At 40.3% G+C, this 26727-nt stretch overlaps 8 protein-coding genes across 12 annotated transcripts; 4 read left to right on the forward strand and 4 right to left on the reverse strand.

The window, feature by feature from the left end:
• Window positions 1-59: 59 nt before the first annotated feature.
• Window positions 60-7662, forward strand: LOC6573908 (death-inducer obliterator 1). Its single transcript, XM_001999931.4, has 12 exons — window positions 60-497; window positions 557-982; window positions 1041-2887; window positions 2944-3404; window positions 3460-3634; window positions 3704-4246; window positions 4306-4446; window positions 4505-6352; window positions 6423-6567; window positions 6634-6839; window positions 6903-7074; window positions 7138-7662. The coding sequence occupies exons 1-12, from the start codon at window positions 368-370 to the stop codon at window positions 7284-7286; spliced, it is 6243 nt and encodes a 2080-aa protein (XP_001999967.2). The 5' UTR covers window positions 60-367; the 3' UTR covers window positions 7287-7662.
• LOC6573909 lies at window positions 7517-8828 on the reverse strand. The gene has a single exon (XM_001999932.3). The coding sequence runs from the start codon at window positions 8753-8755 to the stop codon at window positions 7697-7699; it is 1059 nt and encodes a 352-aa protein (XP_001999968.3). The 5' UTR covers window positions 8756-8828; the 3' UTR covers window positions 7517-7696.
• Window positions 8829-9361: 533 nt separating this feature from the next.
• LOC6573910 (c-Myc-binding protein homolog) lies at window positions 9362-10243 on the forward strand. Its single transcript, XM_001999933.4, has 2 exons — window positions 9362-9471; window positions 9536-10243. Exons 1-2 carry the CDS (start codon window positions 9460-9462, stop codon window positions 10085-10087), a joined length of 564 nt encoding a protein of 187 aa, XP_001999969.1. The 5' UTR covers window positions 9362-9459; the 3' UTR covers window positions 10088-10243.
• A 745-nt stretch (window positions 10244-10988) lies between these two features.
• LOC6573911 (serine/threonine-protein phosphatase alpha-2 isoform) lies at window positions 10989-12422 on the reverse strand. 4 transcript variants are annotated; one of them, XM_015167168.3, is made up of 2 exons: window positions 11250-12422; window positions 10989-11173 (listed from the first exon to the last, which is right to left on the reverse strand). In XM_015167168.3, the coding sequence occupies exon 1, from the start codon at window positions 12264-12266 to the stop codon at window positions 11358-11360; it is 909 nt and encodes a 302-aa protein (XP_015022654.1). In that variant the 5' UTR covers window positions 12267-12422; the 3' UTR covers window positions 10989-11173; window positions 11250-11357. The 4 variants fall into 4 exon arrangements, with proteins under 4 accessions (XP_015022654.1, XP_001999970.1, XP_043864286.1 ...); XM_001999934.4 differs by having other exon boundaries at window positions 10989-11176; XM_044008351.1 differs by having other exon boundaries at window positions 11237-12422.
• A 105-nt stretch (window positions 12423-12527) lies between these two features.
• Window positions 12528-14007, forward strand: LOC6573912 (sialic acid synthase). Its single transcript, XM_001999935.4, has 2 exons — window positions 12528-13101; window positions 13158-14007. Exons 1-2 carry the CDS (start codon window positions 12769-12771, stop codon window positions 13956-13958), a joined length of 1134 nt encoding a protein of 377 aa, XP_001999971.2. The 5' UTR covers window positions 12528-12768; the 3' UTR covers window positions 13959-14007.
• LOC6573913 (interleukin enhancer-binding factor 2 homolog) lies at window positions 13915-15426 on the reverse strand. The gene is made up of 3 exons (XM_001999936.3): window positions 15178-15426; window positions 14984-15112; window positions 13915-14919 (listed from the first exon to the last, which is right to left on the reverse strand). The coding sequence occupies exons 1-3, from the start codon at window positions 15334-15336 to the stop codon at window positions 14023-14025; spliced, it is 1185 nt and encodes a 394-aa protein (XP_001999972.1). The 5' UTR covers window positions 15337-15426; the 3' UTR covers window positions 13915-14022.
• A 282-nt stretch (window positions 15427-15708) lies between these two features.
• Window positions 15709-16893, forward strand: LOC6573914 (proteasome subunit alpha type-2). The gene is made up of 5 exons (XM_001999937.4): window positions 15709-15847; window positions 15957-16033; window positions 16092-16347; window positions 16403-16558; window positions 16623-16893. The coding sequence occupies exons 1-5, from the start codon at window positions 15807-15809 to the stop codon at window positions 16795-16797; spliced, it is 705 nt and encodes a 234-aa protein (XP_001999973.1). The 5' UTR covers window positions 15709-15806; the 3' UTR covers window positions 16798-16893.
• Window positions 16894-16983: 90 nt separating this feature from the next.
• On the reverse strand, window positions 16984-26202 carry LOC6573915 (glutathione-specific gamma-glutamylcyclotransferase 1). Of its 2 annotated transcripts, none has more exons than XM_015167169.3 (5): window positions 25866-26202; window positions 19169-19794; window positions 18528-18563; window positions 17828-17906; window positions 16984-17739 (listed from the first exon to the last, which is right to left on the reverse strand). In XM_015167169.3, the coding sequence occupies exons 2-5, from the start codon at window positions 19490-19492 to the stop codon at window positions 17303-17305; spliced, it is 876 nt and encodes a 291-aa protein (XP_015022655.1). In that variant the 5' UTR covers window positions 19493-19794; window positions 25866-26202; the 3' UTR covers window positions 16984-17302. The 2 variants fall into 2 exon arrangements, with proteins under 2 accessions (XP_015022655.1, XP_001999974.1); XM_001999938.4 differs by lacking the exon at window positions 25866-26202 and adding an exon at window positions 19890-20064.
• Window positions 26203-26727: the final 525 nt, after the last annotated feature.

Raw genomic sequence — 26727 nt, forward strand, 5'->3', positions numbered from 1 at the left:
CGCATCGCTCTTGGTCTCAGCTGGGCACACTGCATTCTTTCATCGAAATAAATTTTTTTGCAAATTCTATTTTCATATTTTTTGAATAAAGCATTTTTAAAGTGAAATAGAGCGATTTTTTATTGTTGGTGTGAAGCAGACAAATTCACTTGAGTTAAACTCTATTTTTAGGTATTTGTAACTGAATTGGTCTCCGCAAAAAGTCCCGCTAGTTCCAATGTCGGCGTCACAACGCGACCGCGGCATGAGCAAACACAATAATTTCAACGCTCACAAGTAGAAGTAGAGCACGTAAAACGATTGAGAGAAAACGGGTCGAATCTGGACTCAATGTACGGTAGCTGATCCATGAGGCATCGTTACTGTCATGTCTAGCTCGGTATTTAGCGAAACGCCCAGTGCCCGACCGAATGGCGCCGATGGAGATTCCAATCTGGTCGTGGTATATGCCAAAAATGGCATCTCATTTGACGAGCGTGCCATTGAAAATATTATGGGTAAGACAATTTGAAATGTCAATTTCGAGCGTACATGTTGAAAAATATTCGAATTTCAGAGGAAAAATCAATTGCGAGTATTAGTGTCGTCCGGCTTACATCACCGACGCCAAGCATGGTCGATCAAGAGGAAACCGAACGCCTGGAGGAACTGGAACGTTTTATGCAAATGACATCAGATGGCGAAGACTCAGATAAAGAGACAGACAACGATAGCAGCCAAAGCGGCTGTGAAGAGGTGATAAGCGAGAAAGATCATGTTACCGGCGATGACAATGACAACACCGGTGGCGAAAACAATGGCGACTCCACGGAAACCGAAGCAGAGGTGCCCAAGGTTAAGAAGCGCCCCGGTCGCAAGCCCAAACCGCCAAAAAAACAGAAAAAGCGCCGAAAACCTAAGGAACGCCCACAAATTGTTGGGCTGAGTGTGGAACAATTCTACGCAGAAAACACAGCCGATGTGGTGGTAAAAAATGCTCTGAGTACGTATATGAACATTAAACTATTTAAAGAACAGATGAATATGTGTAATATTTGCAGAACTGGCTGGATTATCGATATTCAAACGCACACCCGAATCGGATGCTCTGATGGAGATTATTCGAAACGATCACAACTACACTCCATTCACCTCGCCTGAGCAAATGAAAGCGAAAAAGATGGCAGAAAAGGTGGTTATAGAACGGCAAGGACGTAAATTCATTGTGCAGACCCAACCGAACATTAGGCTATTAAATGCCAAGAAGCGACTCCAAGCAGTGCCTGTTAACCATGTACCAGCTTCAACGCAACAACCACCCAGGCATCAACAGCAATTACCTAAGCAACAACAACCGCAGCAACAACAGCAAAGGCAAACGCAGCCGTTGCCCAAGCAACCAACGAATTTGCACAGGCAGCAGTTACCTAATCAACTGCAGCCATCCTCAGCAGCAGCGTCGAAACAACAGCAGATAATGTTGACAACTGGCCCACGAATTGTTCGGAATAGTGCTAAAATGATAAGGCCTTCCGACGACTTCGTCGAGGATGACGAAGACGCAAATAGCTCTGCCACAGCAGATGAGGAGAATGCTGACACTGAGGAGCTCAGTGAGCCAAGTGATGCGTCCCGCGAAACGGACAACGATAGAGATAGTGATATTGATTTCAAAATGAACAACAGCCGTAGCTCGAACAAACGCAAACGTCTTAAAAAGTTCTCTAGGCGACGGTCTAATACGCAATCTGCGCGTGCACAGACACTAAATTCACCGAAGGGGCCTCATCAACAGCAACCAACGCAGTCACAGTTTCCATATTTGAAACGGCGAAAGGAACCTACCGATGGCAATTCGAGCGCACCTGCAATTGGCCAGATTGTTCAGCTAAATACAAAAGCGCCACCCTCAGTGATTCCTTTGGGTCGCAAGGTGTTTAGCACATCCTTTCTCAAAATGCGCCCCATACATAAATCCCTGCCCAAACCAACGTCGATATCTCCTGAGGTAAATAGGATAAGTGGCTCTGCAGTTCCTGCCAAGTTGCGCAGAACGCCAATTGTGCAGGTGGGGCGTGTGGTAAGTGTACCACCAGGCGGATTTGCAACGCCGCCACAAGAGGTCAAAGAGATTGTCATCAATAAGAATCTGTCGAGCCCCAAAGGAGTGTTCACAAATCTGAACAGCTTACTGGCTGATAATAACAATGCGACAACGATGACATCAACATCGAATAACAGTAAACAGCCCGTAGTAAATACACCCATCACTCCCAAGTCCAGTCTAAACTCGCATTCAACATTGGCATCCACATCGACATCGGCCGCGACCTCGCCATCCTGCAAGGGCTTCATGCCCATTGGCGTGGAGACGGCCTCCTCCCACAAATTACCTGCCCAGATTGTCATCGAAACACATCAGAGCTCCTCAGAGCTGGCAGCCGAAAACGATAAACAACTTGATCTCATTGACTCCATTGTGCAGGATGAACTGTCGAAGTCATCATTGGTCGAGAAACCGCCAGCTACAGCAGATGAGACCATACCCAAACTGGTAAAAATGCTAGAGAGCAGCGCTGCAGGCCTCAATCAAGTGCCCGAACCAGTGATAAATCCTGTCAGTGCTCCACAACAACAGGAGAATTTTGATGCGACCCTGGTAGCAAATGCTGCTGTGGATAACATGGACATAGCCAGCGCACCATTGCTAGAAACAGCAGACGAGGATGAAATCACTGCAGATTTCCTGCAACATGTGGTTGGACTCATAGAGGAGGACAAACAGTTCGAAGCTGAGGTAGTCAAACAGGTGCTAGCCAGCACAGAGACAGGTAGCCTAGATGCACTTGCAAATGCCGTGGCGCAGCCAATCTTCGATGTAGGCAACCAGTTACCAACAGTTTCTCAAGTAAGTTATAAATATGAACTGACAATGATGATACGCTAATATTTGAACCTTTGCAGCCATTGCCCAATGATTTTGCTGATCAATGTTTGCTCAATTTACCCATGGCATCCAGCACTCCATCGCGAACAACGGGCAACTCAACCTTAACAACCTCACGGCCACCTGAGACGAAAGTTGTACGCGGCAATGGGCGTGTCATTTATCTGCCACCAATTGAAGCGCCTACAACCCGGGCCAAGCGTCGAGCTCAGAACTTTCCTGCGACAGCCACAACCTTGTCAGATATTAGCACCACTTCGCTTACAGAACCAACTGTTGATACGAGCCAATTAACCAGCAGTAGCTTGGATAGTGACAGCGTTTCGTCATCATTTGCCGGGCCAGACAGGAAACTGTTGACCAGAGATCCGAGTGGTAGTGCTAGGAGGCCAAGAAGATCGAACAAGCTGAATAACAGTAACGAAGCCAATGATCCGGAAGCCTCAGAATCTCAAGAGGACGATGATGATCCCAACAAGTTAGTTATCAGATTTTTGGTTTTTTATAAAAATTATTTAACTTACTTGTCTTAGGCTATGGTGTATCTGTCGGCAACCGCATAACAACCGATTCATGATATGCTGTGATCTGTGCGAGGATTGGTATCATGGCACGTGCGTTAGCGTCACAAAGGCCATGGGCCTGGAAATGGAACAAAAGGGTATTGACTGGAAGTGCCCCAAATGCGTTAAAAAGCAGGAGGAGAAGGTAGCAAATAATTAATGGATAATTTAAATATAGATTTAGGTATTCATATTCTATTTCATAACTTTGCAGAGTCAGCCTCGTATTACAGACATATGGGTACCCAAACCAAGCCAGAACCCATCGGAGCTTCCGACATCAACTAAACAGCCAAGCGAAAGCAAATCAATTGTTGAGCAACCGACGTTAACTCCCAAGCGAACCCCGCCCGTTGGTACATCATTGACGACATCGTTACCCTCAACCCCAAGTAACCCACTTGTAAGGCAACAGAAACGACTGTTGCCTCAAAAGCCGCAGCTGAAAATGCACCAGCAACAGCTGAATTTTATCAAACTTGGGGCCAGTAGCGTCATCACACCAACAGAGGCAAGCTGCGTGGTATGCAAGCGTCCAGCACGCGCCAATTCGGTTTATTGTAGTGACGAATGCATACGAAAGTATGCACACAACGCAGTCCAGGCCCAAACGGTGCCCAAGACGCCTGAGCCAGTGCTGCAAACAGCTTTGCCAACTTCACAGCTGGGAAGTGCGCTTGAAGCCAAAAAGAACAAGAAGAAAGATCTATTTGAGGATGTGCTGCGTCAGGCTGACTCCTTGTCGAAGGTTGAGCGGGTATGTTCAACAAGTTAGTAAATGATGTAATAATTGCTATTGTGGATTACTTTTACTAGATTAATGTGTTTGAGCGTCGAAGCGGACGCGCCATTACGGGACACTTGGCGCCTAGTGCACATCAATTAAAGAAATGGCTGCAGGAGAATCCCACCTTTGAAGTAGTGCAGCCTGGCAGTCAACAAGCGCTGGAAATTGAGGTATATGTGCATGCTGATGTCTCATATCATATATCAATGCTAATCTAATCCTCCATAGAAACGGCAAAACAAACGTCTGTTGGAACCATCCACGCCAGAGACCCCCGCCGCAAAGCAGTCACAGTCTTTGCCATTGCAAAAGTCATCAGAGACTGTGAACAAATCCATACAGCTGCTGCCAGCGATGCCCAGCTCAGCCAAAAAGGAGAAACCTGCCGCCAAAGCAACGACTGCAGCCAGTCGCTCGCCAGAAAAGGGTGCAACGGAACGAGCTGTGAATAAATCGCAGCCTGAGCCAATACGGCTCAATGTGCGGCGAACACTTAAGGAGCAATTGTTGCTGCGAATAAAGGAGGCGCAGGAAGCCGAGAAGCCAGCAGAAAAGTCGGAATGGCTGACGGCGGCGGAGGTGGAGCACTTTGTGAAGCGAGTGGAGTCGGAAATGTATAATTCATTTGGGCAGGATGTGAGCGCGAAGTACAAGTCTAAATATCGTTCGCTTATGTTTAACATAAAGGATCGTAAGAACAAGACGCTGTTCGAAAAGATATGTGCCAAACAAGTGGAGCCCAAGCAGCTGGTGAGAATGACACCAGCTGAATTAGCCAGTCAGGAGTTGGCCAAGTGGCGTGAGGAGGAGAACCGCCATCAGTTGGATATGATTAAGAAATCGGAACTAGATTTATTGTCATGCGCACAGAACTATGTGGTGAAGACGCACAAGGGTGAGGAACTTATCGAATCCAAGATGGATGTAACGCTGCCAGAGGAGGAAGAGGCACAGGAAGAAGGAGGAAGATGCAAAGAAAAAGTTGACAGCATCGATAGCAAAAAAGGATCCCAGTCTCTTGATACATCGAGCACTACAGACGTTTCCAACAAAGACCATGACCACGACCGACCCTCGACTGCTAAAGAAAAGCATTCAAAGTCTCGAGAAAAGGATCACAGTCGAGAGCGTGACAGAGAGAAGCGGCATAAAAGTCACAGGTCCCATAATAACCAAAGTGGCACCAAAAGAAGCCGCAGCCGATCGAGCAGCCGCGGCCATAGCCAGGAGAAGCGCAGTCACAAGAGGCACCACCACGAGCATGATATGGACAAAGAAAAGGAGCAGACGTCACGCGATAAGCAACTAAGCAAGGAGCATGTTGACAAAGTTCAATCCTCAGTGCAGAAGAAACCAACTGAAAAGAAAACTGAAACCTCCTTAGGCGCCTTTAATTTAATTGATCAAATCCTAGAGTCAGAAAAAACAGTGGAAGAAGCCGCCAATCTGACAGTGCCAGTGAAGCCAACATTAAAGTCATTGCCGGTGGCCTCAAAGACATCTGGGAAACCTGATGTGCCAGCGCCTACTTTGGATAGATATGGCCGCTATCTGCAGAGCTTGTCGAGCCCACCAATTTGGACTGGCAATTTGAGCATGGTTGAAGTAACGGACTTCGATGTGGTTATTCATGGCGTTCAGGGTAATACAAGCCAACTGGATAAGTTATTGCCCCTCAATTTGGATGTGATTGGTCGCATAACGCGGGTGAATGTCTGGGAGTATCTGAAGAAAATCAGGAAGAGTCCAACCAAGGAAATCGTTATTGTCAATTTGTTTCCTGCCAACGCCGCGAACACTATTAAGTTCGACAGCTTCTTTGAATATCTTGATTCGCGCCAACGTCTTGGTGTTTTGGGTGCGGATTCAGAACAGATTCGAGATTTTTATATATTTCCCCTGGGCACCAATGATAAGGTGCCCACTGTGCTGCGTACGTTGGACACTGTGCCTTTTTACGAGGACACTCAAAGACCAAATACACTGCTGGGCATCATTGTCCGCTGCCTGAGCAAACGGTCGGTTAATTTAAGCCATTCGTTGCCCTTATCATTACCCACTGCCAGTAACAAGACTGTAAGTATATATATAACCCGTATATATAGCAGCTCTCTGTATATTATTTATACATTTTTCTGTTGTGCAGGTATCAAACAAAGCACGCGCTCGAACCACGTTCACGCCACCGAGCAGTCCGAAGCGCAAGCCTAGCACGCACTCTGGAAGCTCGAGGGATGATGAGTTCGATATTGATGCCATTATCAAAGCTCCCATTGCAAAGCTGCAGAACAGTAAGTTTAAGATGTCTAAATATACCCATTAACTTGAATAAAAATAAAAACAATGTCTTTTTTCAGAAAACGTTCCGATAGATCCGATGGCTAAAATAGACGATCCGGATGCGCCCTATTCGCCCGGTGGCAGCTCGGACGACAATGACGTTTTGCCTGTATCCGTCTCAGATCACAAGGATTTTGATCTGGAGCGCAAAGTGGACGAAATAAATAAACAAATCGCTGCGCAGCGCATGGAAATCGCTGGTCTTCTAAATGTAGAGCCTTCGGTGAGTGTTTTAAAATAGTTTTACCCTGGGAATATACTAGCTCCACCATTTATGCTTCTACAGATTTTGGAGAAACCAACATCATCAAATGTGCTGGCCAACATATCTATACCTCCCAATCTGACAAAGATTCTGGCCAGCATAAAGGAGAAGGAATCGAATGCCAGACCAATATCGAACGATGATGAAGAGTACAATCCTGAGGATGCAATCTCGACCTGCTCTTATGACATGGGTAAGATAAAACCTAAAACTATTTTCCATGCAAACAAATGAATTAATTTTCAACATATTTCAGGAAAAAAAAGCGAGGGTGCGACAAAGACTAAAAGTCGCTTGGCGCAGCTAAGTGAAGCAGAGCTTCTTAGTATGGTGCCGGACAATCTGGTGGATCTGACGCCGACAAAATCTGCTAGACATTTGGAGCCCCCACCGCCCGGTGTTTAGGCTAAGGCTAACGTTAAGCGCAGTACGATTATAATAATCATAATGTAGAATTTACATATGTACTTGACTAGCTTTGATTTACCTAATAATGTTAGCTTTGAATGGAATTCAATTTATAATTTTCTCATAATTTTCACCTTTCATTATGTACATTCACGTTCAACGAATTGAATACCATTTCTGTATTATATCCAACAATCGAAACAATTGAAATAATAAGATCGTTTGGATCCAGTTGGTTTATCTTTTTATTCAACAAACGAATTCATTGTAGGGTTCTCTTAAGGCATACCAACTAACCTTCCAAGATCTTGTACATTTTTCTTAAATACAAATAAAAAATTGCTACGTAACACTTCTAATAGGGAATACTATATATTAGATATTGTCATATTTATTATATTGCATACTCAGTTGATCTCACATGGATCGAACTGGCTGTCGAAGTGGGCGCAAGATATCTTGGGTCCGTTGTGCACACGAGGGATGGCTATGCGAAAGAGTACACCAATTGGCATGCATACGCAAATCTTGTACTGCACACTTCCTGTGCGAAGGCCCAGTTCCGAACTTACAACGGGTATGCGATCCATGTCAAGGAAAATTCCTTTTCCTGCCTCCAGCACTGTGGCACCCTGAGTTGAGTTAAGAGAAACGTGATGCTCGACCTGCACCTCTATGGTGGCCCCATCGAAGAACACGCCCTCGGATCCCTTGATGGCAATGTGGCCATCGCTATCCATAATTAAAGGCACGTCGATTGGACTGGATACGCGGCTCGCACTGGCCACCTTCGTCTGCAGCACACCTTCTACACCATCAGGTATGTTGTATTGCGGGCGGTGGGTTGTAAAAATAGTTGCGTGATCAGTTGGATCTTTGATTTCAAACATGTTGGCTTCAATGGCAATGCCCCCCTTGTCGAGAACAACCAGATCACGTTCGTTTAAGGCACTGGCGCTATTCAGATTACGAAATACTCGCAAATGCACTCCACTATATTCTCCGTCGCTGCTGATCGATACAGGTACATCTGAGAAGCCATGTATTCCAAGAGCATTTGTTTGGACGCGGTCCAAATCGGTTTCATCATAGAACTTAATTAAGTCCACTTCTGGAATCAATTCCATGCCCTTCACACCCTTTCCCAACCTTAGCACGCTCATAATTGTCAGCGTCAAGATTAGGTTGCCTATGGTCAACATTAGCAGCACTACGACAGCGGTCCAAAATGCATAGCTATTTCGATTCTGGCGACCGGGATGCAAATGCGAATAGCTATCATTGTCGTAATCGGAATTGAATTTCTCGTCGAAGAAATTCACAGTATCCGATTTCGAATCCTTACGGCCCAGGTCCATTTCGACGCCTCCAATTGGCAGGGTAACGGATAAAGCAGTCTCCGAATTTGCTTCGTCAGAGTATGATGGCGAGGGTCCTCTTACAAAAGTATTTTCAAAAATGTCCATTTTGCGTTTTAGAATTTTGCAGAACTGATTTTTGCCAAGTTGTGTGTTGTGTGTATGCGGTATGATAAGCCGATATGTACATATACTTGAATTTCGGAGGCATGCGCATTGCATGACACACATAAAATACATTAAGCGCCAACATTGAATATAATTTGACGACAGTAAATAGAAAATGCCTCCATGGAAATATATAAGAGAGTAGTTCATATTTTACTCTATTTATTTTTTTATTTTCTTTATTATTATTTATTTTTTTTTAAATTTATTCATTTTTAAAAGCAGACTCCAGTTATACACAGATATTTATTTTAACCGTTAGACCTTTTCAGTCGATGCAAATATCAATTCAAATTGTTTTAATTGATGGTCACACTGCCTTGATACTTCGATAACATATGTAAATTATGAAAATATATTTTCATTCTAATATAGATGATGAGTAAACAATAAATTCATAGCAAACATTTTGTATAATTTTTCCGACTATTATCATTAAAATAGTTGATCAAAATATTCTTGCGATAAAACACTTTAAAATACTTGCGACAAGTAACTCATTGCGACTTAGAAAAAGCGAACGAATAAACTCGATGAACCAAAATCAGAGATTTAGCTCGCTCTTCCATTTACAAAGTTGTTCGATTGAACTTATTCCGAACGACTTTCAATAACTTTAATTTTTACTCTTTCATTTTCGCAACATGTCCTTTAAGGTAAAATTAAATATTCTTAATATTTGCATATTGTTTAAAAGCATATTATTTGAATTTGATGCAGCCGATTGACCCGAAGCGCGATGAGATTCGCCGCTATCTAGAGCGCGGAAGCGTTATGGATTCACTTACGAAAATCTTTATACGCGTAATTAGAGAGCGACCGGAAGACCCAATGGAGTATATAAGAAATAACATTGGCGTGGTGCGACATCAGCATGATAAATACGAACGTCTCTCGCAGGATCTGCAGGAGGCAAACGAAGAGATTCTTCGTTTACGTGCCATAATAAACAGTATTAACCCTGAGATACTGCGTGCTCACAATGCGCAAATCGCCGGCGAATCCGATTCGGAACAAGCGACAGCTGCCGAGCTGAACTCTGAAAACTCAATCGTGTCAGAAAATAATGAAGATGTCCATGAGAAAGTGCCTGAAGCTAACGGATTAGACAATGCAGCAGCTGCCAAAGCTGATGATGTGGAATTGAGCGCTACTCTTGAAAATTGTCACATTGAAGAGAAAAACATGGCCGCTGCTGAGACCACAGGCGACAATATAGCGCAGACCCCATCCGTCCAAGTTGAACCCAGCCGCACTGACAGTGCCGAGTGAATCAATATTTTCGTTCACTCAGCTAGTTTTTGGATCATCCAATTAGAATGCATTCTCATAGAAATGTTATCAGTTCGTAGGGCTAAATATGTAAAGTATTTTCTTATATGTTAATAAAGGGTGCGCGAATGAACGCGCATGCAAATCCCTTCAAAATCTTCTAATTTCTTTGATTTTTGTTTCTTAATGGGGTTTTCAAATATTTATTTAAATCAGTTTTTAATTTCATACACATGGTATATCGTTTGTTTATTAATACAAAGGATTATTGATAATACATATTAATTATAGTAATTTGTATTTTGTTTTTTCTTTTTTCAATTTTTATTCTTTGTTTAAACACATCTTAAAAATGATAAAGATGATGAAATAAAATTGTACATATTAGCATGGATCGAATTATAACAGTTGATCATAATTGGGAAAATGATACGGACATGAGAAAGATAAAAGACATGGAACAGTGGTACCAATGTTTTGGGCTGGCTGCAGTGTGGACGAACATAAACTGATTTTCGTTTCCAAGGTCGAAACAGTATTTACTTTTACTTTCTTGGCAAGCGTGTACTCTTTGTTTTGCTTTTCTCTTCCACATTTCAATTTGTGTGTTTTTAAGGCCAAATCGATTTTTGTTCTTATTATATTTTGTTTGTTTTTTTGTTTTGTTTTTTTTTACTAGACCCTACTACGTTTGTTGACCGCCGGCTGGTTCAAATCATATTTGTTTGTTCTTGTACTAACACTTTAGTCTCCTTCTTAACTTGGACAAAACATATATGTACACTCATATGCACGTGTGTGTATATTGTTGAGAGCGTAGCATATGTGTCTGTGTGTGTAGGGCTTAATATTATCAAAATAAATTCTACATAAGTTTTGCCTGTTTGAACGCACGCGAATGTACTTTTGTAATTGAAGCAAATCTCTCTTTATTTCTTTAAAGATCATATGTTTGTCCAGGATTGGGTTAATTTTGTTTTTTTTTTTTATTTTTATTTGCTTAGATTGTTTTTAATCGACGCAGAGCGCTCAGTTCATCCCTCTGGCTGCATAGTCGGTGCTACCTATGTTATATTAGATTTGCCCCTGCTGACGATAGATATAAAATTACGATAAGAGCTTGCGATACGATAATTAATACATGTATACCTTCAATACTTACGTTGAATCATATAATTTCTTATTGGTTTTTGTTGCATGCTTTGTTTGTTGTATAGAAAATTGTTGGGTGTGTTGTGTGTGTGTGTGTGTACGAAGATTATTAGTGATATTACTTTTTACGCTTGTCTGCCGGTTTCAATATCTGGAATGAGCACATAAGGGAGTCATCCACAGACATCATTGCGCCAGCATTGTCAAATTCGCCACAGTAATTCGGGGCCGAGAAAAGTGTAACAAGTTGGCGCTTTGCGAAGAACTCATAGCCATCCTCGACGACCTGATGGGCGCGGCAAATGAGATCGAACTCGTGCTTCTCTAAAAATTTGGCCACCACCTCGGCGCCAAAGGTGAAACTGACGCCACGATCATTCTCGCCCCAGCCCATGGTGTCCTTGTCCGGATCGGACCACAGTAAATCGCAAAGTAGGCCCTGATCTGGTACATCGGTGGGACGCATGATGCGTCGAATTTGCTCCATCGACGATAGGTCCGGACTGAGACCACCATGGCAACAGAATATTTTCTCATCCACAATGGCTGCCACTGGCAAGCAGTTGAAGCAGTCAGTGAATGTCTTCCACAATTTGATGGTGTAACGGCGCTTGCACTCGTCGTAGAATCCATAGATGCGATTTATGCTGGCACATTCATGGTTACCGCGAAGCAAAAAGAAGTTCTCAGAGTATTTGATCTTATAGGCGAGCAGCAAGCAGATGGTTTCCAGAGACTGTTTGCCACGATCGACGTAGTCGCCCAAAAATAGGTAATTTGATTCCGGGGGGAAGCCACCGTACTCGAATAGGCGCAACAAATCGTAATATTGGCCATGTATGTCGCCGCAAATCTTCAATGGTGCTTCCAGCTCTAAGAGTATGGGCTGCGACAGAAAAATCTCTCGCGACTTCAGACAGAGGCCACGAATTTCGCTCTCGGAGAGCTGAACATTTTTGCCAGGCCGTGCCCCACGCACTTCCAGAAGTCTTGATATGATGCTGTCGATATTCATAACATCGCCCATGTTTCTGTATTTGTTTTTTCTATTTCTTTGTTTTGCTGCGCAGTTTCTGTGCAAGATTTTTCCACCGAAGAATGGCAAGTAGCTTTGATGTATATTTTTCACTATAAATATTTTTCACAGCACAGCTACTACAAGAAAATTTCTCCAGTGTGCCCACATTTCACAAAAAAAACAGGAGGAAGTGAAATGGGCAGTTAGTCACACTTTTGACTTGACAGCTTGTCCCGTTTACACTCACAGCGTTGGCCTGTTACCCGCCATTTGCATAGCTTGGCTGGAATTTAGTTGGTGTAAGCAGGACAAAAACAGCTTTAATTGCTAGCGCCATGCCAACTCGATTTAATAACTCTATACAGCAGTATCATAATATTTGATAAGCTATCTAAATATACTTGACGGTTAAAAAATACTGACTTAATAGTTGGTCACACATAATTTTTGAGGCTGTGGCACAAGTGCTAACGATTCGGTTAATTGAATTCAATTGAATTTGTCTGCAAAAATGTTACTTGATATAATAGAAAGAAGAAAACAAAACGATGTATATTTAATAGCAGAAATAGGTCAAAATCATCAAGGATGTCTTGAAACAGCTAAAAAGATGATACTGTCAGCAAAGAGAGCAGGATGCAATTGTGTTAAATTTCAAAAATCCAATTTGAAAGCCAAGTTTACGCGCACTGCTCTAGATCGAAGATATATAAGCGATCACGCCTGGGGTCAGACCTATGGAGAACATAAGGAATATCTTGAATTTTCAAAGGAACAATATCGTCAGCTACAAGCATATAGTAATGAAATTGGAATTGATTTCACAGCATCAGCTATGGATGAGGTATATATTTAAGGGTGGTTTCGAATGAATTTAATAAAAGTATTTTTTTTTTGCAGCTATCTCTAGACTTTCTCGTGGAGTTAAAGGTACCATTTATAAAAATTGGTTCTGGAGATGCAAATAATTTTCCACTTCTGAAAAAAGCTGCCGGACTCAACGTACCGCTCATAATATCAACTGGAATGCAAACTATGTCGACAGTTGATCGAATAGTGGAAATTATGAGGCAGGCAAGCAACAATAAATATGCTCTAATGCACTGCGTCTCTGCTTATCCGACACCACCTGAAGATTGCAACCTAGGTTTGATCACAACATTGATGCGGCGTTTTCCCAATGTTCCCATCGGGTACTCTGGGCATGAACTGGGGGTAATCATCACCCAGGCAGCGATTTTGAGTGGCGCGAGAATAATTGAGCGACATTTTACATTGGACAAGAATCAAAAAGGGTCTGATCATCGGTGCTCCCTGGATCCCAACGAAATGGAGACGTTGGCTCGCAGCATAGTTGAATTTAAATCTAACGATTATCTTTCCTCCCCCAGTCTTACTTCCGCTGAAGTGATTTCAATCTTAGGTGGCGGAAAAGAGTTGGAGCAAGCACTAAGTATATCTAAAACAAACGAGAAATATATTTTAGAGTGCGAGCTGCCTTGTCGTTTCAAGTTGGGCAAATCGATTGTCGCGTCTCGGAATCTGCTTAAGGGACAAATAATTCAGGCAGCTGATATTGCAATAAAAGTCAGTGAGCCATCGGGTATTTATGCAGAGAAATATTTTGAAATAATTAATAAGCAACTGACAGACAATGTTAATGAAGATGAGCCCATCACTGAGCATGTATTGAGTGCGTAAAATGTATTGATTACTGTTGTATTTTATAATTATACGATACGTAATGAAATTCTTATTGACTAAATTATTCGGTTGCATCGTCACTACCAACATCCTCATTATCATTCTCAATCATTTCAATGTCCTCCTCGAGATCACCCTCCTTTTTGTCGGTCGGCTTTTCATATACGGGTTTTAGCGGTGACACGACGACCCCATTCCAAACGGACATTTCACGCACAATGCTGGTATTCCCTTCCAATCCAAGGATGTGCTTGTATCCGCCGTGTGCTAAGACACGCAGCAACGTCTGCGCCGTATAACAGCACACATCTTGTTGTTCCAGCGTCATCGCTGTGTGGACCCGTATGTGACCCGGTTCAGTTGGATCGGTTATACCAGCTGAGCCTGGTAGAAATAGTCCTGCAGAGAGTAGTTGAAATACACGACGAAATGCCAAATTGATTGGCAAAGCCTGACGCGATGGATTGTTCATTATTGCCAGGTGGGCAATTAAATCAAGCATCCATGACGAAAGAGGCGAAAAAGCATCAAATCGCTTGGTTAGATCCTTTAAGATGCGGATGAGAACTTTTATTGAAGAATGGTGAGCATTTTCCTCGAACCAGCGAGTGTGGCGTATAGCAGCTAAATGGCTTTGCATTAGCTTGTGATCCATATGAATTTCCGGTTCCAGCTTTCTTAAGTTCTGCGGTAAGGTGGCAATAAGAATACGAACTCGGGCCTGTGAATTGGATACATCGAAGCCTCTGTCATGTATTTCTAGGGTATGTTGTTCACCCTTTGCTAGCACTTCAGTTTTCATGTTAGTTTTTAGGTCCGCCTCAACCTTCTTGGCCAGTGCCTCACAAGCCTCCTTTGTCGGCAGTGTTTTGAGAATGACCACCACATCGGCCACATTGTTGCCACTGAGAATGGTGCCCTTTTTGAACGATCCAACTTGGCGCACTTCTTCTAATTGCTATATATGCGTGTGTTAGTTGGGTTAAAAATATAACTAATGGGAAATTGCTATGACAACTTACACAAGTATTGAAGTCGCCTGGCGCAACGACTAAATTATCCAAGACGACCTGAACTTTAGTAACCAAGTTACCAATGGCAGCCTGTTCAGTGGGGCTAGGACTTAGGTCTTGGTTGCGTTTCAATAGAGCCTTTTTAAATAAAAAGGTTAACAGTAATTATGTGTTGTATTTTTTGGTTTATTTATTGATTTTACCGCTGTCAACGCAGAATCATCCACAACCGGCGAGACTTTGGGAAACACAACTTCGGTTAAAGTTAAATCAAACGGATGTCGGGGTACAAAGGTTTTCTTAAATGGCGGACGAATCCCGCCGCGCATAGGCCTGCTGCCTCGGAGCACTCCACGAACCATACTTTTATTATAATGAATAATTTTGGCGAATTATATTTTGTAAGTCAACCACCAATCCCCACACTCCGGCTAAGAAATTTTTCGATTTATATTAGGTACGGTTGCAAATTTGATAGATCGATTTATTAATATCGTTTGTTTTAATTGTGCTGCAAGAATTGATATCGATACTAGGCTAAAGTAGATTATCTTTCAATTATTTTCAAAAGAGATTAGGATAAAAAAAGGTGGTTGTACTGCTTAATAAAAATTGATAGAGAAACAATATACTTATTGTTTTGAACTATTAAAATGATGACTTAATTATATCGTTTTCGACTTTTATATTTTATACTAAAATAGTATTTTTATACCGATACTTTTGAGCACATTACCGATAACTCTAGTTTCTGCTTGTCATCTTGTCATTTTGGTGAAGATTGTCGGCATTTATTTAAAAATTATTGTACCACAAATTTAAGCCAAGCATAATGGCTACTGAACGTTACAGTTTTTCTCTGACAACATTTAGGTAAGTTAAGCCTGCGGTTACATACTAAGCGATGCTAAAGGCTACTGGCATTTACGCCAAACTTATCTACATGACTGGCATAAACATTAATTTTTTCGTTCGTTTGCAGTCCTTCCGGAAAGCTTGTCCAGCTTGAATATGCCTTGGCAGCCGTATCTGGAGGCGCGCCTTCTGTGGGTATAATGGGTAAGCTAAAATCATTCTTTGTACAAAGCCACCACTTAAAACTTTTCGGTCACTTTAGCTTCCAATGGCGTCGTCATTGCCACAGAAAATAAATACAAATCGCCGCTCTATGAGGAACATAGTGTACACCGCGTGGAAATGATAAACAAGCACATTGGCATGGTGTATTCTGGAATGGGTCCCGATTATCGCCTACTGGTGAAGCAAGCACGCAAAATCGCTCAATCATATTATTTGACCTACAAGGAGCCCATACCGGTGTCACAGCTCGTGCAACGTGTCGCAACATTAATGCAGGAGTACACTCAATCGGGGTATAATATATTAATCATACATTTAAAAGTAATTAGTAGCATTTCGTAATTCTAGTGGTGTGCGTCCATTTGGGGTGTCGCTATTGATTTGCGGTTGGGACAATGATCGCCCATATCTTTACCAATCGGATCCGTCTGGTGCATATTTCGCCTGGAAGGCCACTGCCATGGGTAAAAATGCTGTAAATGGCAAAACGTTTTTGGAAAAGCGGTTAGTATGGAAAAAGTTGAACTGTTACAAATTAGAGAACTTACGTTTCCTTCTGCAATTTCAGTTATAGCGAAGATCTTGAACTTGAGGATGCTGTGCACACTGCCATTCTGACCCTAAAGGAAGGGTTTGAGGGCAAAATGACTTCTGATAATATTGAAGTGGGAATCTGCGATCAAAATGGGTTCAAGCGCTTGGACCCTGCAACAATTAAGGACTATCTAGCCAACATCCCTTAAATTTAAATTCAACTTTGAATTGTCCAAGCTAAGCTTATATCTGCGTAAATAAACAAGACCAATAAAGTTCATGAGTGTTGCGGGTTTCCAAATTAATGTTGATTTTTCGTTTTCATATTGATTTAATTATTATTTTATTTATTGGTCTTCCATTAAATGCAGTACAAAAGGCGTTGCTGTTGTATATAAATGTTTAAAATTTTTTTTCTTTATTAATTTTTCTTTTTTTAGTTTCTGTTTGGATTTTCCTCATTTTTTGGGCACTTCTGTATATAAATGTAAAAGTGTGCGTTATGGACGCGACTTACACACTACGAGAACTTAGTTAAGGCTTAAAATACTAGTATCAGATCAGTTATCGAGAGTAGTTGCTGTTTGCTTACAATTTAAAGAATACATAGATAGAAGTCATAGACTCTCGCTTCCTATGCTGGTTACTGATTATGATATTGATATTAGGTAAACTTCACATATATATCCTTTGTGGCCAGGACCAATGCCACAATCAAATATTCAGGCAACGCAGCTTTGTGTCCGGTATTCGCGATGTGAACTCAAACGATGGCGGTCGCCGAACGTCTTCGTGAGAGTCTCGACGTATGCGGTCTGGATTGCGTCCCATTACAGATGACAGAGGTATTTCTTTGCGGTAAATCTCCTCGAGCAGCAGTCGTTCAAGCTCAAACAAGTGTTCATCCCGCACTCCAGGTATCTCCTCGTGCATGAAAAGCGCCAACCGCAATAAATATTCCGCATTGTGTCCACTAGGACCACGAGAATTTGCGATCTGGTGCGCTATTATTTCCAGTGGCGCATCACCCAGCCAATGGCTGTTTTCCGGTGTGGCTACATAGACCAACACCTCGAGGGCCTCGCCACTGAACGGCGTGTCATGAGAAGCGACGCGGGGAAAGAATTTTGCGTCGAGCGTTGCATAGCCACCTAATCAGAGATAATATAAATATAAATTATAGACAATAAAAGTTAATTTTCTATCATATATAATTTATTGAATTTTATGTTTGCTTACCTAACGTGCATTCACGCTGCTTAAGGTACTCCAGCGCCGTTGAGCCTGTTATTCTATATGCACAGCCCCATGTAATGCCCTGAAATAAAAAAATAAAAAATACAAATTTAATTAAAAAATATTTAAAAAAAATCAATATGAACAAAATATTTTAAAATATTTATTTAATAAATTCAGCTGCCTGCTTGCGTGTTTCGTATCATTTGTATTTGCCCACGTATTTTTTGTGCTTATAATTCCCAACTAATTTTTCGGCGTGTCGCACACTTAAATAGCGGCGAGCGATAATCAATGCAGGGCGTTTTGAGTTTTCCTTGCTTGTCTCTCGGGGTCACAAACGAGCTCCTGGTAGCTCTTAAATTGCCACCCTGGGTAAAGTCCCCGGGCCTAGGATAGAAAGTATCAAGGCGTAAAACAATTTGTACTTGTACAAATTCGCCTATATTTCGCGGTATTTCGCCTTGCGTATTCCAATGAAGAGAGACCCGCTCTAAGGGTCTCGAATTGTTGCGCTCGGTTGACTGCGGAAATGTGCCAGAGTTTGCTAAGATATGGACGAGTAGTGGGCGTGTCTGCGTGCACGCCTACTACACGGAATGGGGCTTACTTAGGGAAATTCAAACGCAGCGCAATTAACTTTTTTCTTCTCTTACATGCAGAATTAATAAATGCATATATAGTAATATGTTGTATATCTTACCTCTTTGTCTTCAACAAGTGTAGCAACACGACCGGGCTGTAAAAGAGGAATAAAGAAAATATATTAAATAGACTATATGTATGTATGTATATTTTTTATTGAAAAACAGTGAAGGGAGGGAATGCAGATTTACAGTTTTACGCTTTGTTTATATATAGATATGTGTATATATAGACCTTGACTTATTTTTACATTGTTCGTTAATACATGATGAAACGAATAAAATTATTCTGCCGTTCATAAACGGATTTTCAAAGTATATTGCCTCCTACTTAATATACATATTCAACGAGGCATTGTGTTATTGTGACAAGAGGATCATAAAGCCTTTCAGAATTTTGTTTACTCTCTATATCAATATCATTATATGTCTATACGCAAATAGTTGTAGAACCAGTTGGCTACGCTCACGAAGTTGACATAGTATTTAGTTATTTAAATTTTACTTAGTCTTGTCGTTCTACGTCTACGTTTAGTCTGCTCGCTGCTGATAAGAGACTTGCGAATTAGATAATGGAATAAACAGAGAATTTCCAATTGGCAAATGTCATGTGGGAAAGGTAGTGACAATGTTGTTTAGATTAGGTGAGTGCAGGCTGATCGGTGTGGGCTGTGTTAGACGGTTGAGCAATACTACTTACCGCATCCTCGGTGCCGCGATGCGTTACGTTGCCCTGCCAGAAACGACGCACATAGCCACGTATGTAGCCCGTTATGCATTTGGTGTAGGTGAAGCCCGGATACCAGCAAAGCGAGCCGTAGCCAAAGATCCAGCAGACGGTTTGGCAGTCACTATTTGCATTGTCGGGTCGATTCTCCTGGTCATTGTTGTTGTTATTATTATTATTAGCATTGTTATTGCTGTCAACGATATCATCGTCGTCGCCGAGTTTGCCATCCGTGAACAGATTTTTAAAGTGCGCAGGCACCTCGGGAGGTGCCCGATGACCGCTGTAGTGTGCCATAATGTGTCCAAAAGAAATTGCTATCACACAGTTAATTTGAGCCCCAAGCCGAACGAGTTGGTTTCTGTTGAGTTTATTTTGATGTGAGCTATGCTGTACGCGTATGTCTGTGTGTGTATGTGCGTGGCCGTATGGGTGGGTGGGTGCGTGTATGTGTGTGAGTGTATGTTGCTATTTAGCTCTCTCAGCTAATCGATTGGCATGCTGGAGCTATATCGATGGAGTTGCCTGCAACGTATTGCTGTGTTATCTCACGTTTCTCATTTTATGTCCTCCTAACTCTTTGGCTGGCGTCAATGCATCTGAAAACGAAAAATTTTGTAACTTGATGTTTTTGTTACACAGTACACAACACGAAAATGTGAAAATAGATTTGTATTGAAAATCAGTCGCTCACTTGATCGATCGAACATTCCGGGCCACGCGGCCAATTGCTCTCAATAAGTATAGTATATAGTAAAATAATAATGATGTGGTCTTGTAATTGTTTTGTTTTGATTGCCACTTCTCACTCGCTAAATTTCGCGAAAATAGTTCCGTTTGTGGCCGGCAAGTAACGATCCTAAGTTCAAATTAAACAGCCGAGCGGCCACTATGAAAAACGAAAACATTTCTGAGCGTACAAAAGTAAAAAAAATGTAGGAGAATAAATATTTATGACGCTCCGTCTAAGTCGTCTGCGACGTTAGCGCAATAGACTTATCTGCGAATCTACTCACAAATTATACAAAAGTAAACATACACACTCACACTCACTCAATGTGTGTGGTTGAGAGTATTCAAATTGTTATTGTTTGGCACCCTCACACTCTCTCATCTTTCTGTTCCTCTCTTCTCTCCTTCTCATTCGGCGCTGATGGTGAAACCGAATCGAACAAGTTCTTCTGCTTCGACCTAGGGTAGAGTGGACTTGCTTTAAACACGATCTATAGAAAAAGTCTCCCACCGAGTATTGGCAATTATTTATACGCATGCTCAATAAATCTTAAATTAAATGACATAGCAAAAATGTTATTAAGCCAATTGATTAACTACTCGGCAGTCACTTCAAATTAATAAAATCTTAAGTGTTTTTCGTCTTGGCTATTATTTATAAAATTAATGTCTTGGTAATATAATTCGATTAAAATCTGATTGGAAATAGTGCTAATCATGCAGTTGATTTTTATACAGTTTTTTTTTTTTTTTTTTTTTTTTTTTTTTTTTTGATATTATATGTACATCATATTTATATCCCTTTTTCCTTGTTTCTTTATATATAGTAAATTTATAGTATTCATAAAATATGGAATAGCTTTAAATAAATCTCTGATTTAAGTATTTGTTTCTTTCTTTTCAAATAGTCAACTAGTAATGTGCTTTCATCTATTATCATTATTAATTTTAATTTATCATAATATTATAACTGATGTCAATATTAAGCATTGGCAACCTGCTTCTACGGTATACAAAAAATTTTGGCACGTCTACGCATACACATACACACAAATTCTCACTCACACATATGTAGAACTGCGAGTAAATAGAACTCAAATACAGAAAAGTTCAAGTATTATACCCTGACTGCTGAAATTGGAAATACAAGGTATAATGTTCTTGTTATTCTTTATGGAGGTCATAAGCGTGTCGGCTAGTATCTGTCAGTCTGTGGGTCTCAGGACAAATATGTATCCTAATTTAAATTATCGAAGTTAAAACTGAGCACCTGAAAAGGATTAGGACAATATAAAATACAGTTATTTTGATATGATATAAGTTTAAAGTGAATATTATACAGAAAATTAACCAAAACGTATTCAAATTATAAGAACCTCACTTATTGCCCCTTTACTCTCATTCAATTGAAGTTAGACAAAAACGAATTTTCTAGAGATCGAGAGGAAGCGATCTTCCTATTTAGTGCATGTCGTTTTATAATGTAACATGAAATGAAACTGTTAAGTTAACAGCATAGCTTAACAGAGTGATCTGCTACTGTTATTGTACTGCTGGTTGGCTGCTCGCATTGTGGATGCAGGAAAAGGAGCGGATATCATTGTCATCAAAAAAAGGAGTAGATAGCAGCAGCACTGGATTTCATTATTTATCAGTGCTATATAATCATTTAATATGAATTAGTTCATATGTATATTGATACAAGTTATTATGATAATTTGAAAAATATATATACGACACGGCTTTCGTTATGACAGGGTATCTGATAGTTGGCTTTTCACATTACTCTTACTTATTTCTTTTCTTAAGCAAATAATATTTAAGGTTTGTTCCTGGCATTTCGGAGGCTTTTCTAACTACGCAGCTGTTAAGTAATAATTGGAACGGGCTGACAGAAAGAAGCGTTCCTCGTGTTTTCGTATTCAGTTCGTGTATTGCTTTGTCTGGGTGTCGCCGTCACACTGTCTTTGCCATATCTAAATACATATACTTGTATGTGTATGAGTGTGAGTGTGTGATATATTTAGCGATTTTAGATTGGTGTTCATGCATATTCCGTACCCTCTGTATTGTCGCATGAATATTTAAACATTATTTTGCACACTTTGTTTTGATTATCGTCTATCCCACATGGCGAGCATTATGAATGTGTGTGATTTCTGTTTTATACACGCTCTTTCTAAATATTAGAGTATTTCCATTTGTTTTTTTCTCTTTTTTTGTTGCTTTTTGCTTTAATAAATTTAAGGCATAAATTCGTTGACCCAAATGCGAAAAATGCGCATGGAAAATAACCGAAAGATGTATCTACCTTTAGGAGGACGCACACGCACTGCTCGGAGATGACTGACTATATACGTATGTGTATCTGTATATAAGTCGTATGTATATATGTATATTCATTTTTATATACGAGCGCCTTTCTTCTCTATGTCCCGCCATTCATATGTTACGTATACGCAACGTTTATGTCTTGCGTGCAAAGCGAATAAAGCAAGCATTTTGTTTATACACATATGTAAGGCAGTGTGTGTGCGTGTGAGTGTTTGTGGATTGTGTATGTTTCTGTGTATCTGTATGCAAGTATCTACGAGATACACGCTGCTCATTTCTGGGTCCTTGATACTGAACTTTTTTCATTGTGAAAGTTTTTTGCAAGCGGTTCAAGGTTGCCATTTCCTCAGTGCATTGCGGCATAGATAAGGGGCGGCGGAATTTGTATGTGAGCTAAGGGGGGGTTGATTGCCTACTCGTGCGCCACATTTCTAAACATATTTTCGGCTTTATTCTTATTTTTGGGTAACAGGCGCCACAGCAACAGCCCAGGCGTAAACGAAACGTTTGCAATTTACAAGATATTGAATGAATGTGTGTAGGCTAGTGTGTGTGTGTGTGTGTGATTGTATGAGTGTGTAGATGGTTATGTCTGCGTGTATGTATTCAGTGTGTCGCTTAAATTCGTCAACAATAATAAAATTATATAAAAGCAGAAATCGCCATGTGATAGGCACATGAACGGTTCGTGCGCCAGACTCTTTGCCCAGTACGTGCATTTGCATCTGAAGTGTACAATTGTATCTTATAGTTTGTCACTTGTTGTGCACAATACATTTGTCAATTAGGATTGACGTTGCTTAATGAAGTGTTCGACCTAACTGTCCAATTGTAACGTGTCGCTATGCCAAAAGTCCCTTCCCCATCCGGCCGTAGTTCGAACGTACGGCTCGCGCGAATATTATGTAGACAGCTAAATGCATTTTTTGAATGTTATGAAGGTACTTGTCAGCCAGGGAAATAGCTAAATAATATGGATTACCACTTCAGAAATAAACAATTAAATATATATTTATTTTATTATACGTAATCCGAATGACTTGACTAAAAATACACAGTTACGTTTTATTTTAATGCCAATTCAATGGCAGCCTCGCTTAGACCATTAATTGTTTAATAAATGAACAGTTAACACTTTCTACAATCAATTGAAACAATTGAAACGTTTCTCACTGATTACACAGATTAGATTAAGCTATATGCCTCGACATCGTGACGTTCGTTTCGTTCGTTCTCAGAGGCTTCCGTGGGCTCCATGCAAACATCGGCCCAGACAGAGTTTTCTTTTCAGAAACTGAACTCGTTGAATTGGATAAAGTGGGTAGCATGTTTTTGTGCTAATTAGTGTATACCAGCGACATAAGGGGAGATAGACATACAGGACGGGATAGACAGACAGACGGGAACGACATCAAAGACTTTCCGATTTTTTGATTTATTTAATGGAAATGTATCACTTTTGTTTGAAGTTCATTCGTATTTCATATGATGGAATATGTATGTATATTTATTTTTATTTTCGAAATGAAACTTGCTCTCGCTCTGCTCTGCGCTGATCTCAAGGTATCTCCTAGTCAGACACTCCCGACTAATGAGTAGTCGTTTTGCATTGTAAATTTCTAGATAAGAGCTTGAAGCATTTCCAAAAAAAAAAAAAAAAGAAGAACTATGCGATAATTTCATTAGATTCGAGTATATTAAGTGTAGACATTTCGACTCTCATTAGCACCAAAAGTAAACAATAAATAGACGCGTTTCAAACGGTGTCTGAGACGCTGCTTCAGCTAACTTTGTTGGTCTATTTTGATGGCCTTGTGTTTGCCTCTTTATCTCTCAATATGAGTAACGGCTGTAGCTCATTAATTAATGGGCGTACTCAATAAAATTGAAATGGATATCTCATAACAAGTATTTTGAATTCTTAATTTTGAAAAAAAAAAACTTGTACTTTTGGGAATGTGGATTTGAGAATTAATTGAACGGGTCTTCCACTTAATAATGGGATAATGGGTCAAAGACATTAATATATGCCTAGAAATTTGTTTCAAACATAATAGAATCAAACCTGTTTAATTAGCTAATTTTGCTAGAAGTTCGAAAAATAAAAAAAAAAATAAAAAACAAAAATTAATTTGTCAAATATCGAAAGACGGGTTTCTTTCTTATGAATTTATATATCTTATGACGTTATTAAAAACACTTGTTTAGAAATGCATTGTAAGTAACATCATATTTGTACATATGTATGTATATAGATTAATGAATTTACTGAAATTTTGCTGATTAGGCTATTTGGGAAACAAATACATATGTATGCCTATAATAGCACTTATCTACATATGTACATGTCCTACTATTTCCATGAGCAACCGCTTCATTCAGTTTACTACTGTTTTCATGAACACAACTGTATATATATAATCGTATATATAATATATAAATGTTTATCAAGTAATGAAATGGATTTGCTGTATCAATAATTTCTGTTATTTATAGCTTTATTTTTGCTGTAAGTACTTAAGTAGCCGCACCTTGAAAACCCTATAAGACGTGTGTACTATATATTAAATTTATGTAAATTCGCTAAAAACAATAGCAAAATTTTTTACACTTGCCAATTGAATACTTGGTATGCCATATATGATGAAAGTAGACGATTGCACATACATAATACATACCTACATACATTCAAAGTTGGTACATGGATTGGCTAACTGATAATTGATTTTTTGTAAATCAGTTTCGCATTTCTGTAAGCAGCTTCATTCAGATAATGACCTTGAAATGTGATACCCTTGAATAGGGTAAACATTTAAAGCTTACGCATAGTATACATACACCTGAAAGTATGTACATATACATTTGTATGTATGTATGTATTCTATCCACAAACCTTGCCCTGTTTTGATCGAAAGTGCACTCAAAGCGTGCATGATTACTTCGCTCATAAATTGAACTACTTGTACGCAAGCTTACATTTGTATGCAGTAAATATATTTATATATTTAAAATTGATTTTCAATTGTTTAGATGCATTGACAACAAAATGAAGCAGTAGCAGAGAAAAAAAGATAAAGAAGCTAAGAGATAGAGAGTGAGGGAGAGAGAGAGCTTCTGTCTCTGAGAGGAGGCAGACAAATACCGATAACAGGTGTGAGAGTGTAAACAGAAGACGAAACAAAAAGCGCGCGCACACATGCATACTCAAGCACACACACACACACATACACACATACTGATAACAGTGCGTGCAAATTACGAGAGTACTGTCAGTTGTAAGGCAACAACAATGTCAACACGTGTACACACACACACGCCTAAACAGAAACAAGAAAGCGCAGCTATATACATATAAATGTATGTGTGTATGCTCGTACATACAAACATGTGTTGACACTGAAACATTTGGCTATGTTCATATATTGTTATTTTATGATAGTGTGCACATATACAAGTTTTGAGAGCTGAGAGTTTTTCGTCAAACTTTTGACATGCTGACACACATGCATGTATACGAATGCACGCACATACACACGTACATTTGATTTGCTGTCGATAAAAGATAAAAAATGCTGCGCCAGCAGCTATGTATGTATGTATTTACCTGCGCACTCGTTTTAGCTTTCACAGTTAACGGTATTTATGTTAGTTGTGGCCACGCTTATCCGTTTCGTGCTTATCAACTTCCGTTCAACTTTTGCACTGCACTCTCTGCTTTAGCTGTCCTATTTATCAGCATCATCTATGTTCCTCAACTTTTGTTTACATGTCACAGCAACGCGTTCACAATATACGTATATATATGCGGTTGTTTGTGCAGACGCGCGTACCTTCGAGAGTGTGTGTGTGTGTGAATGCGAATTTCAATTCACAATGGGGAAATACTCTCGCAGAGCTGCGCGCCCAACCGACCGTCTCGTGCGACGGCTTCAATGTAACTGCGTGACTTGCGCTGCTTTTGCGCGCTCAAATATCGCCACGCAGCAAAGCTCCTCGCTCCGTTCGACCCTCGCCCAGCTACATCTCAGCATTTTTTCTCGCCTCACCATAAATATGTATGCATGTGTGTATCTTTATTTACTAGCTGAGTTAACAAAACGATTCATGTAAACTGTTAGTGCTTTCCTTCATTTTGCAAATATTAACCATGCGTGTACATGTAGAAGTGGGTGTAGAAATGCATGTTTAATTGCGCATATAAATATCTGAAGTCTCTATGTACAATGTAAATATGTATGTACATATATACATAGTTGTACTTTGTGCTTGCCATATTCACAGCTGTTGTTGACGGAGGCAATGGCCGAGTTGAGATAAAAAAAAATCAGCTTAGCTTTTGTTTCTGGATTCTAGCGAACGATTGCTCTCCCTCTCTCTCTCCTTCTCTCTTTGTTTATTTTTGTTTATTCTGGAGCATGCGCTTCAGCTACTCTCACTTTCATGTTCTTCTACATATCTCCACACCT

Source organism: Drosophila mojavensis, unplaced genomic scaffold (genome assembly GCF_018153725.1).
Source record: "Drosophila mojavensis isolate 15081-1352.22 unplaced genomic scaffold, ASM1815372v1 contig_277, whole genome shotgun sequence".
Taxonomy (NCBI): Eukaryota; Metazoa; Arthropoda; class Insecta; order Diptera; family Drosophilidae; genus Drosophila; species Drosophila mojavensis.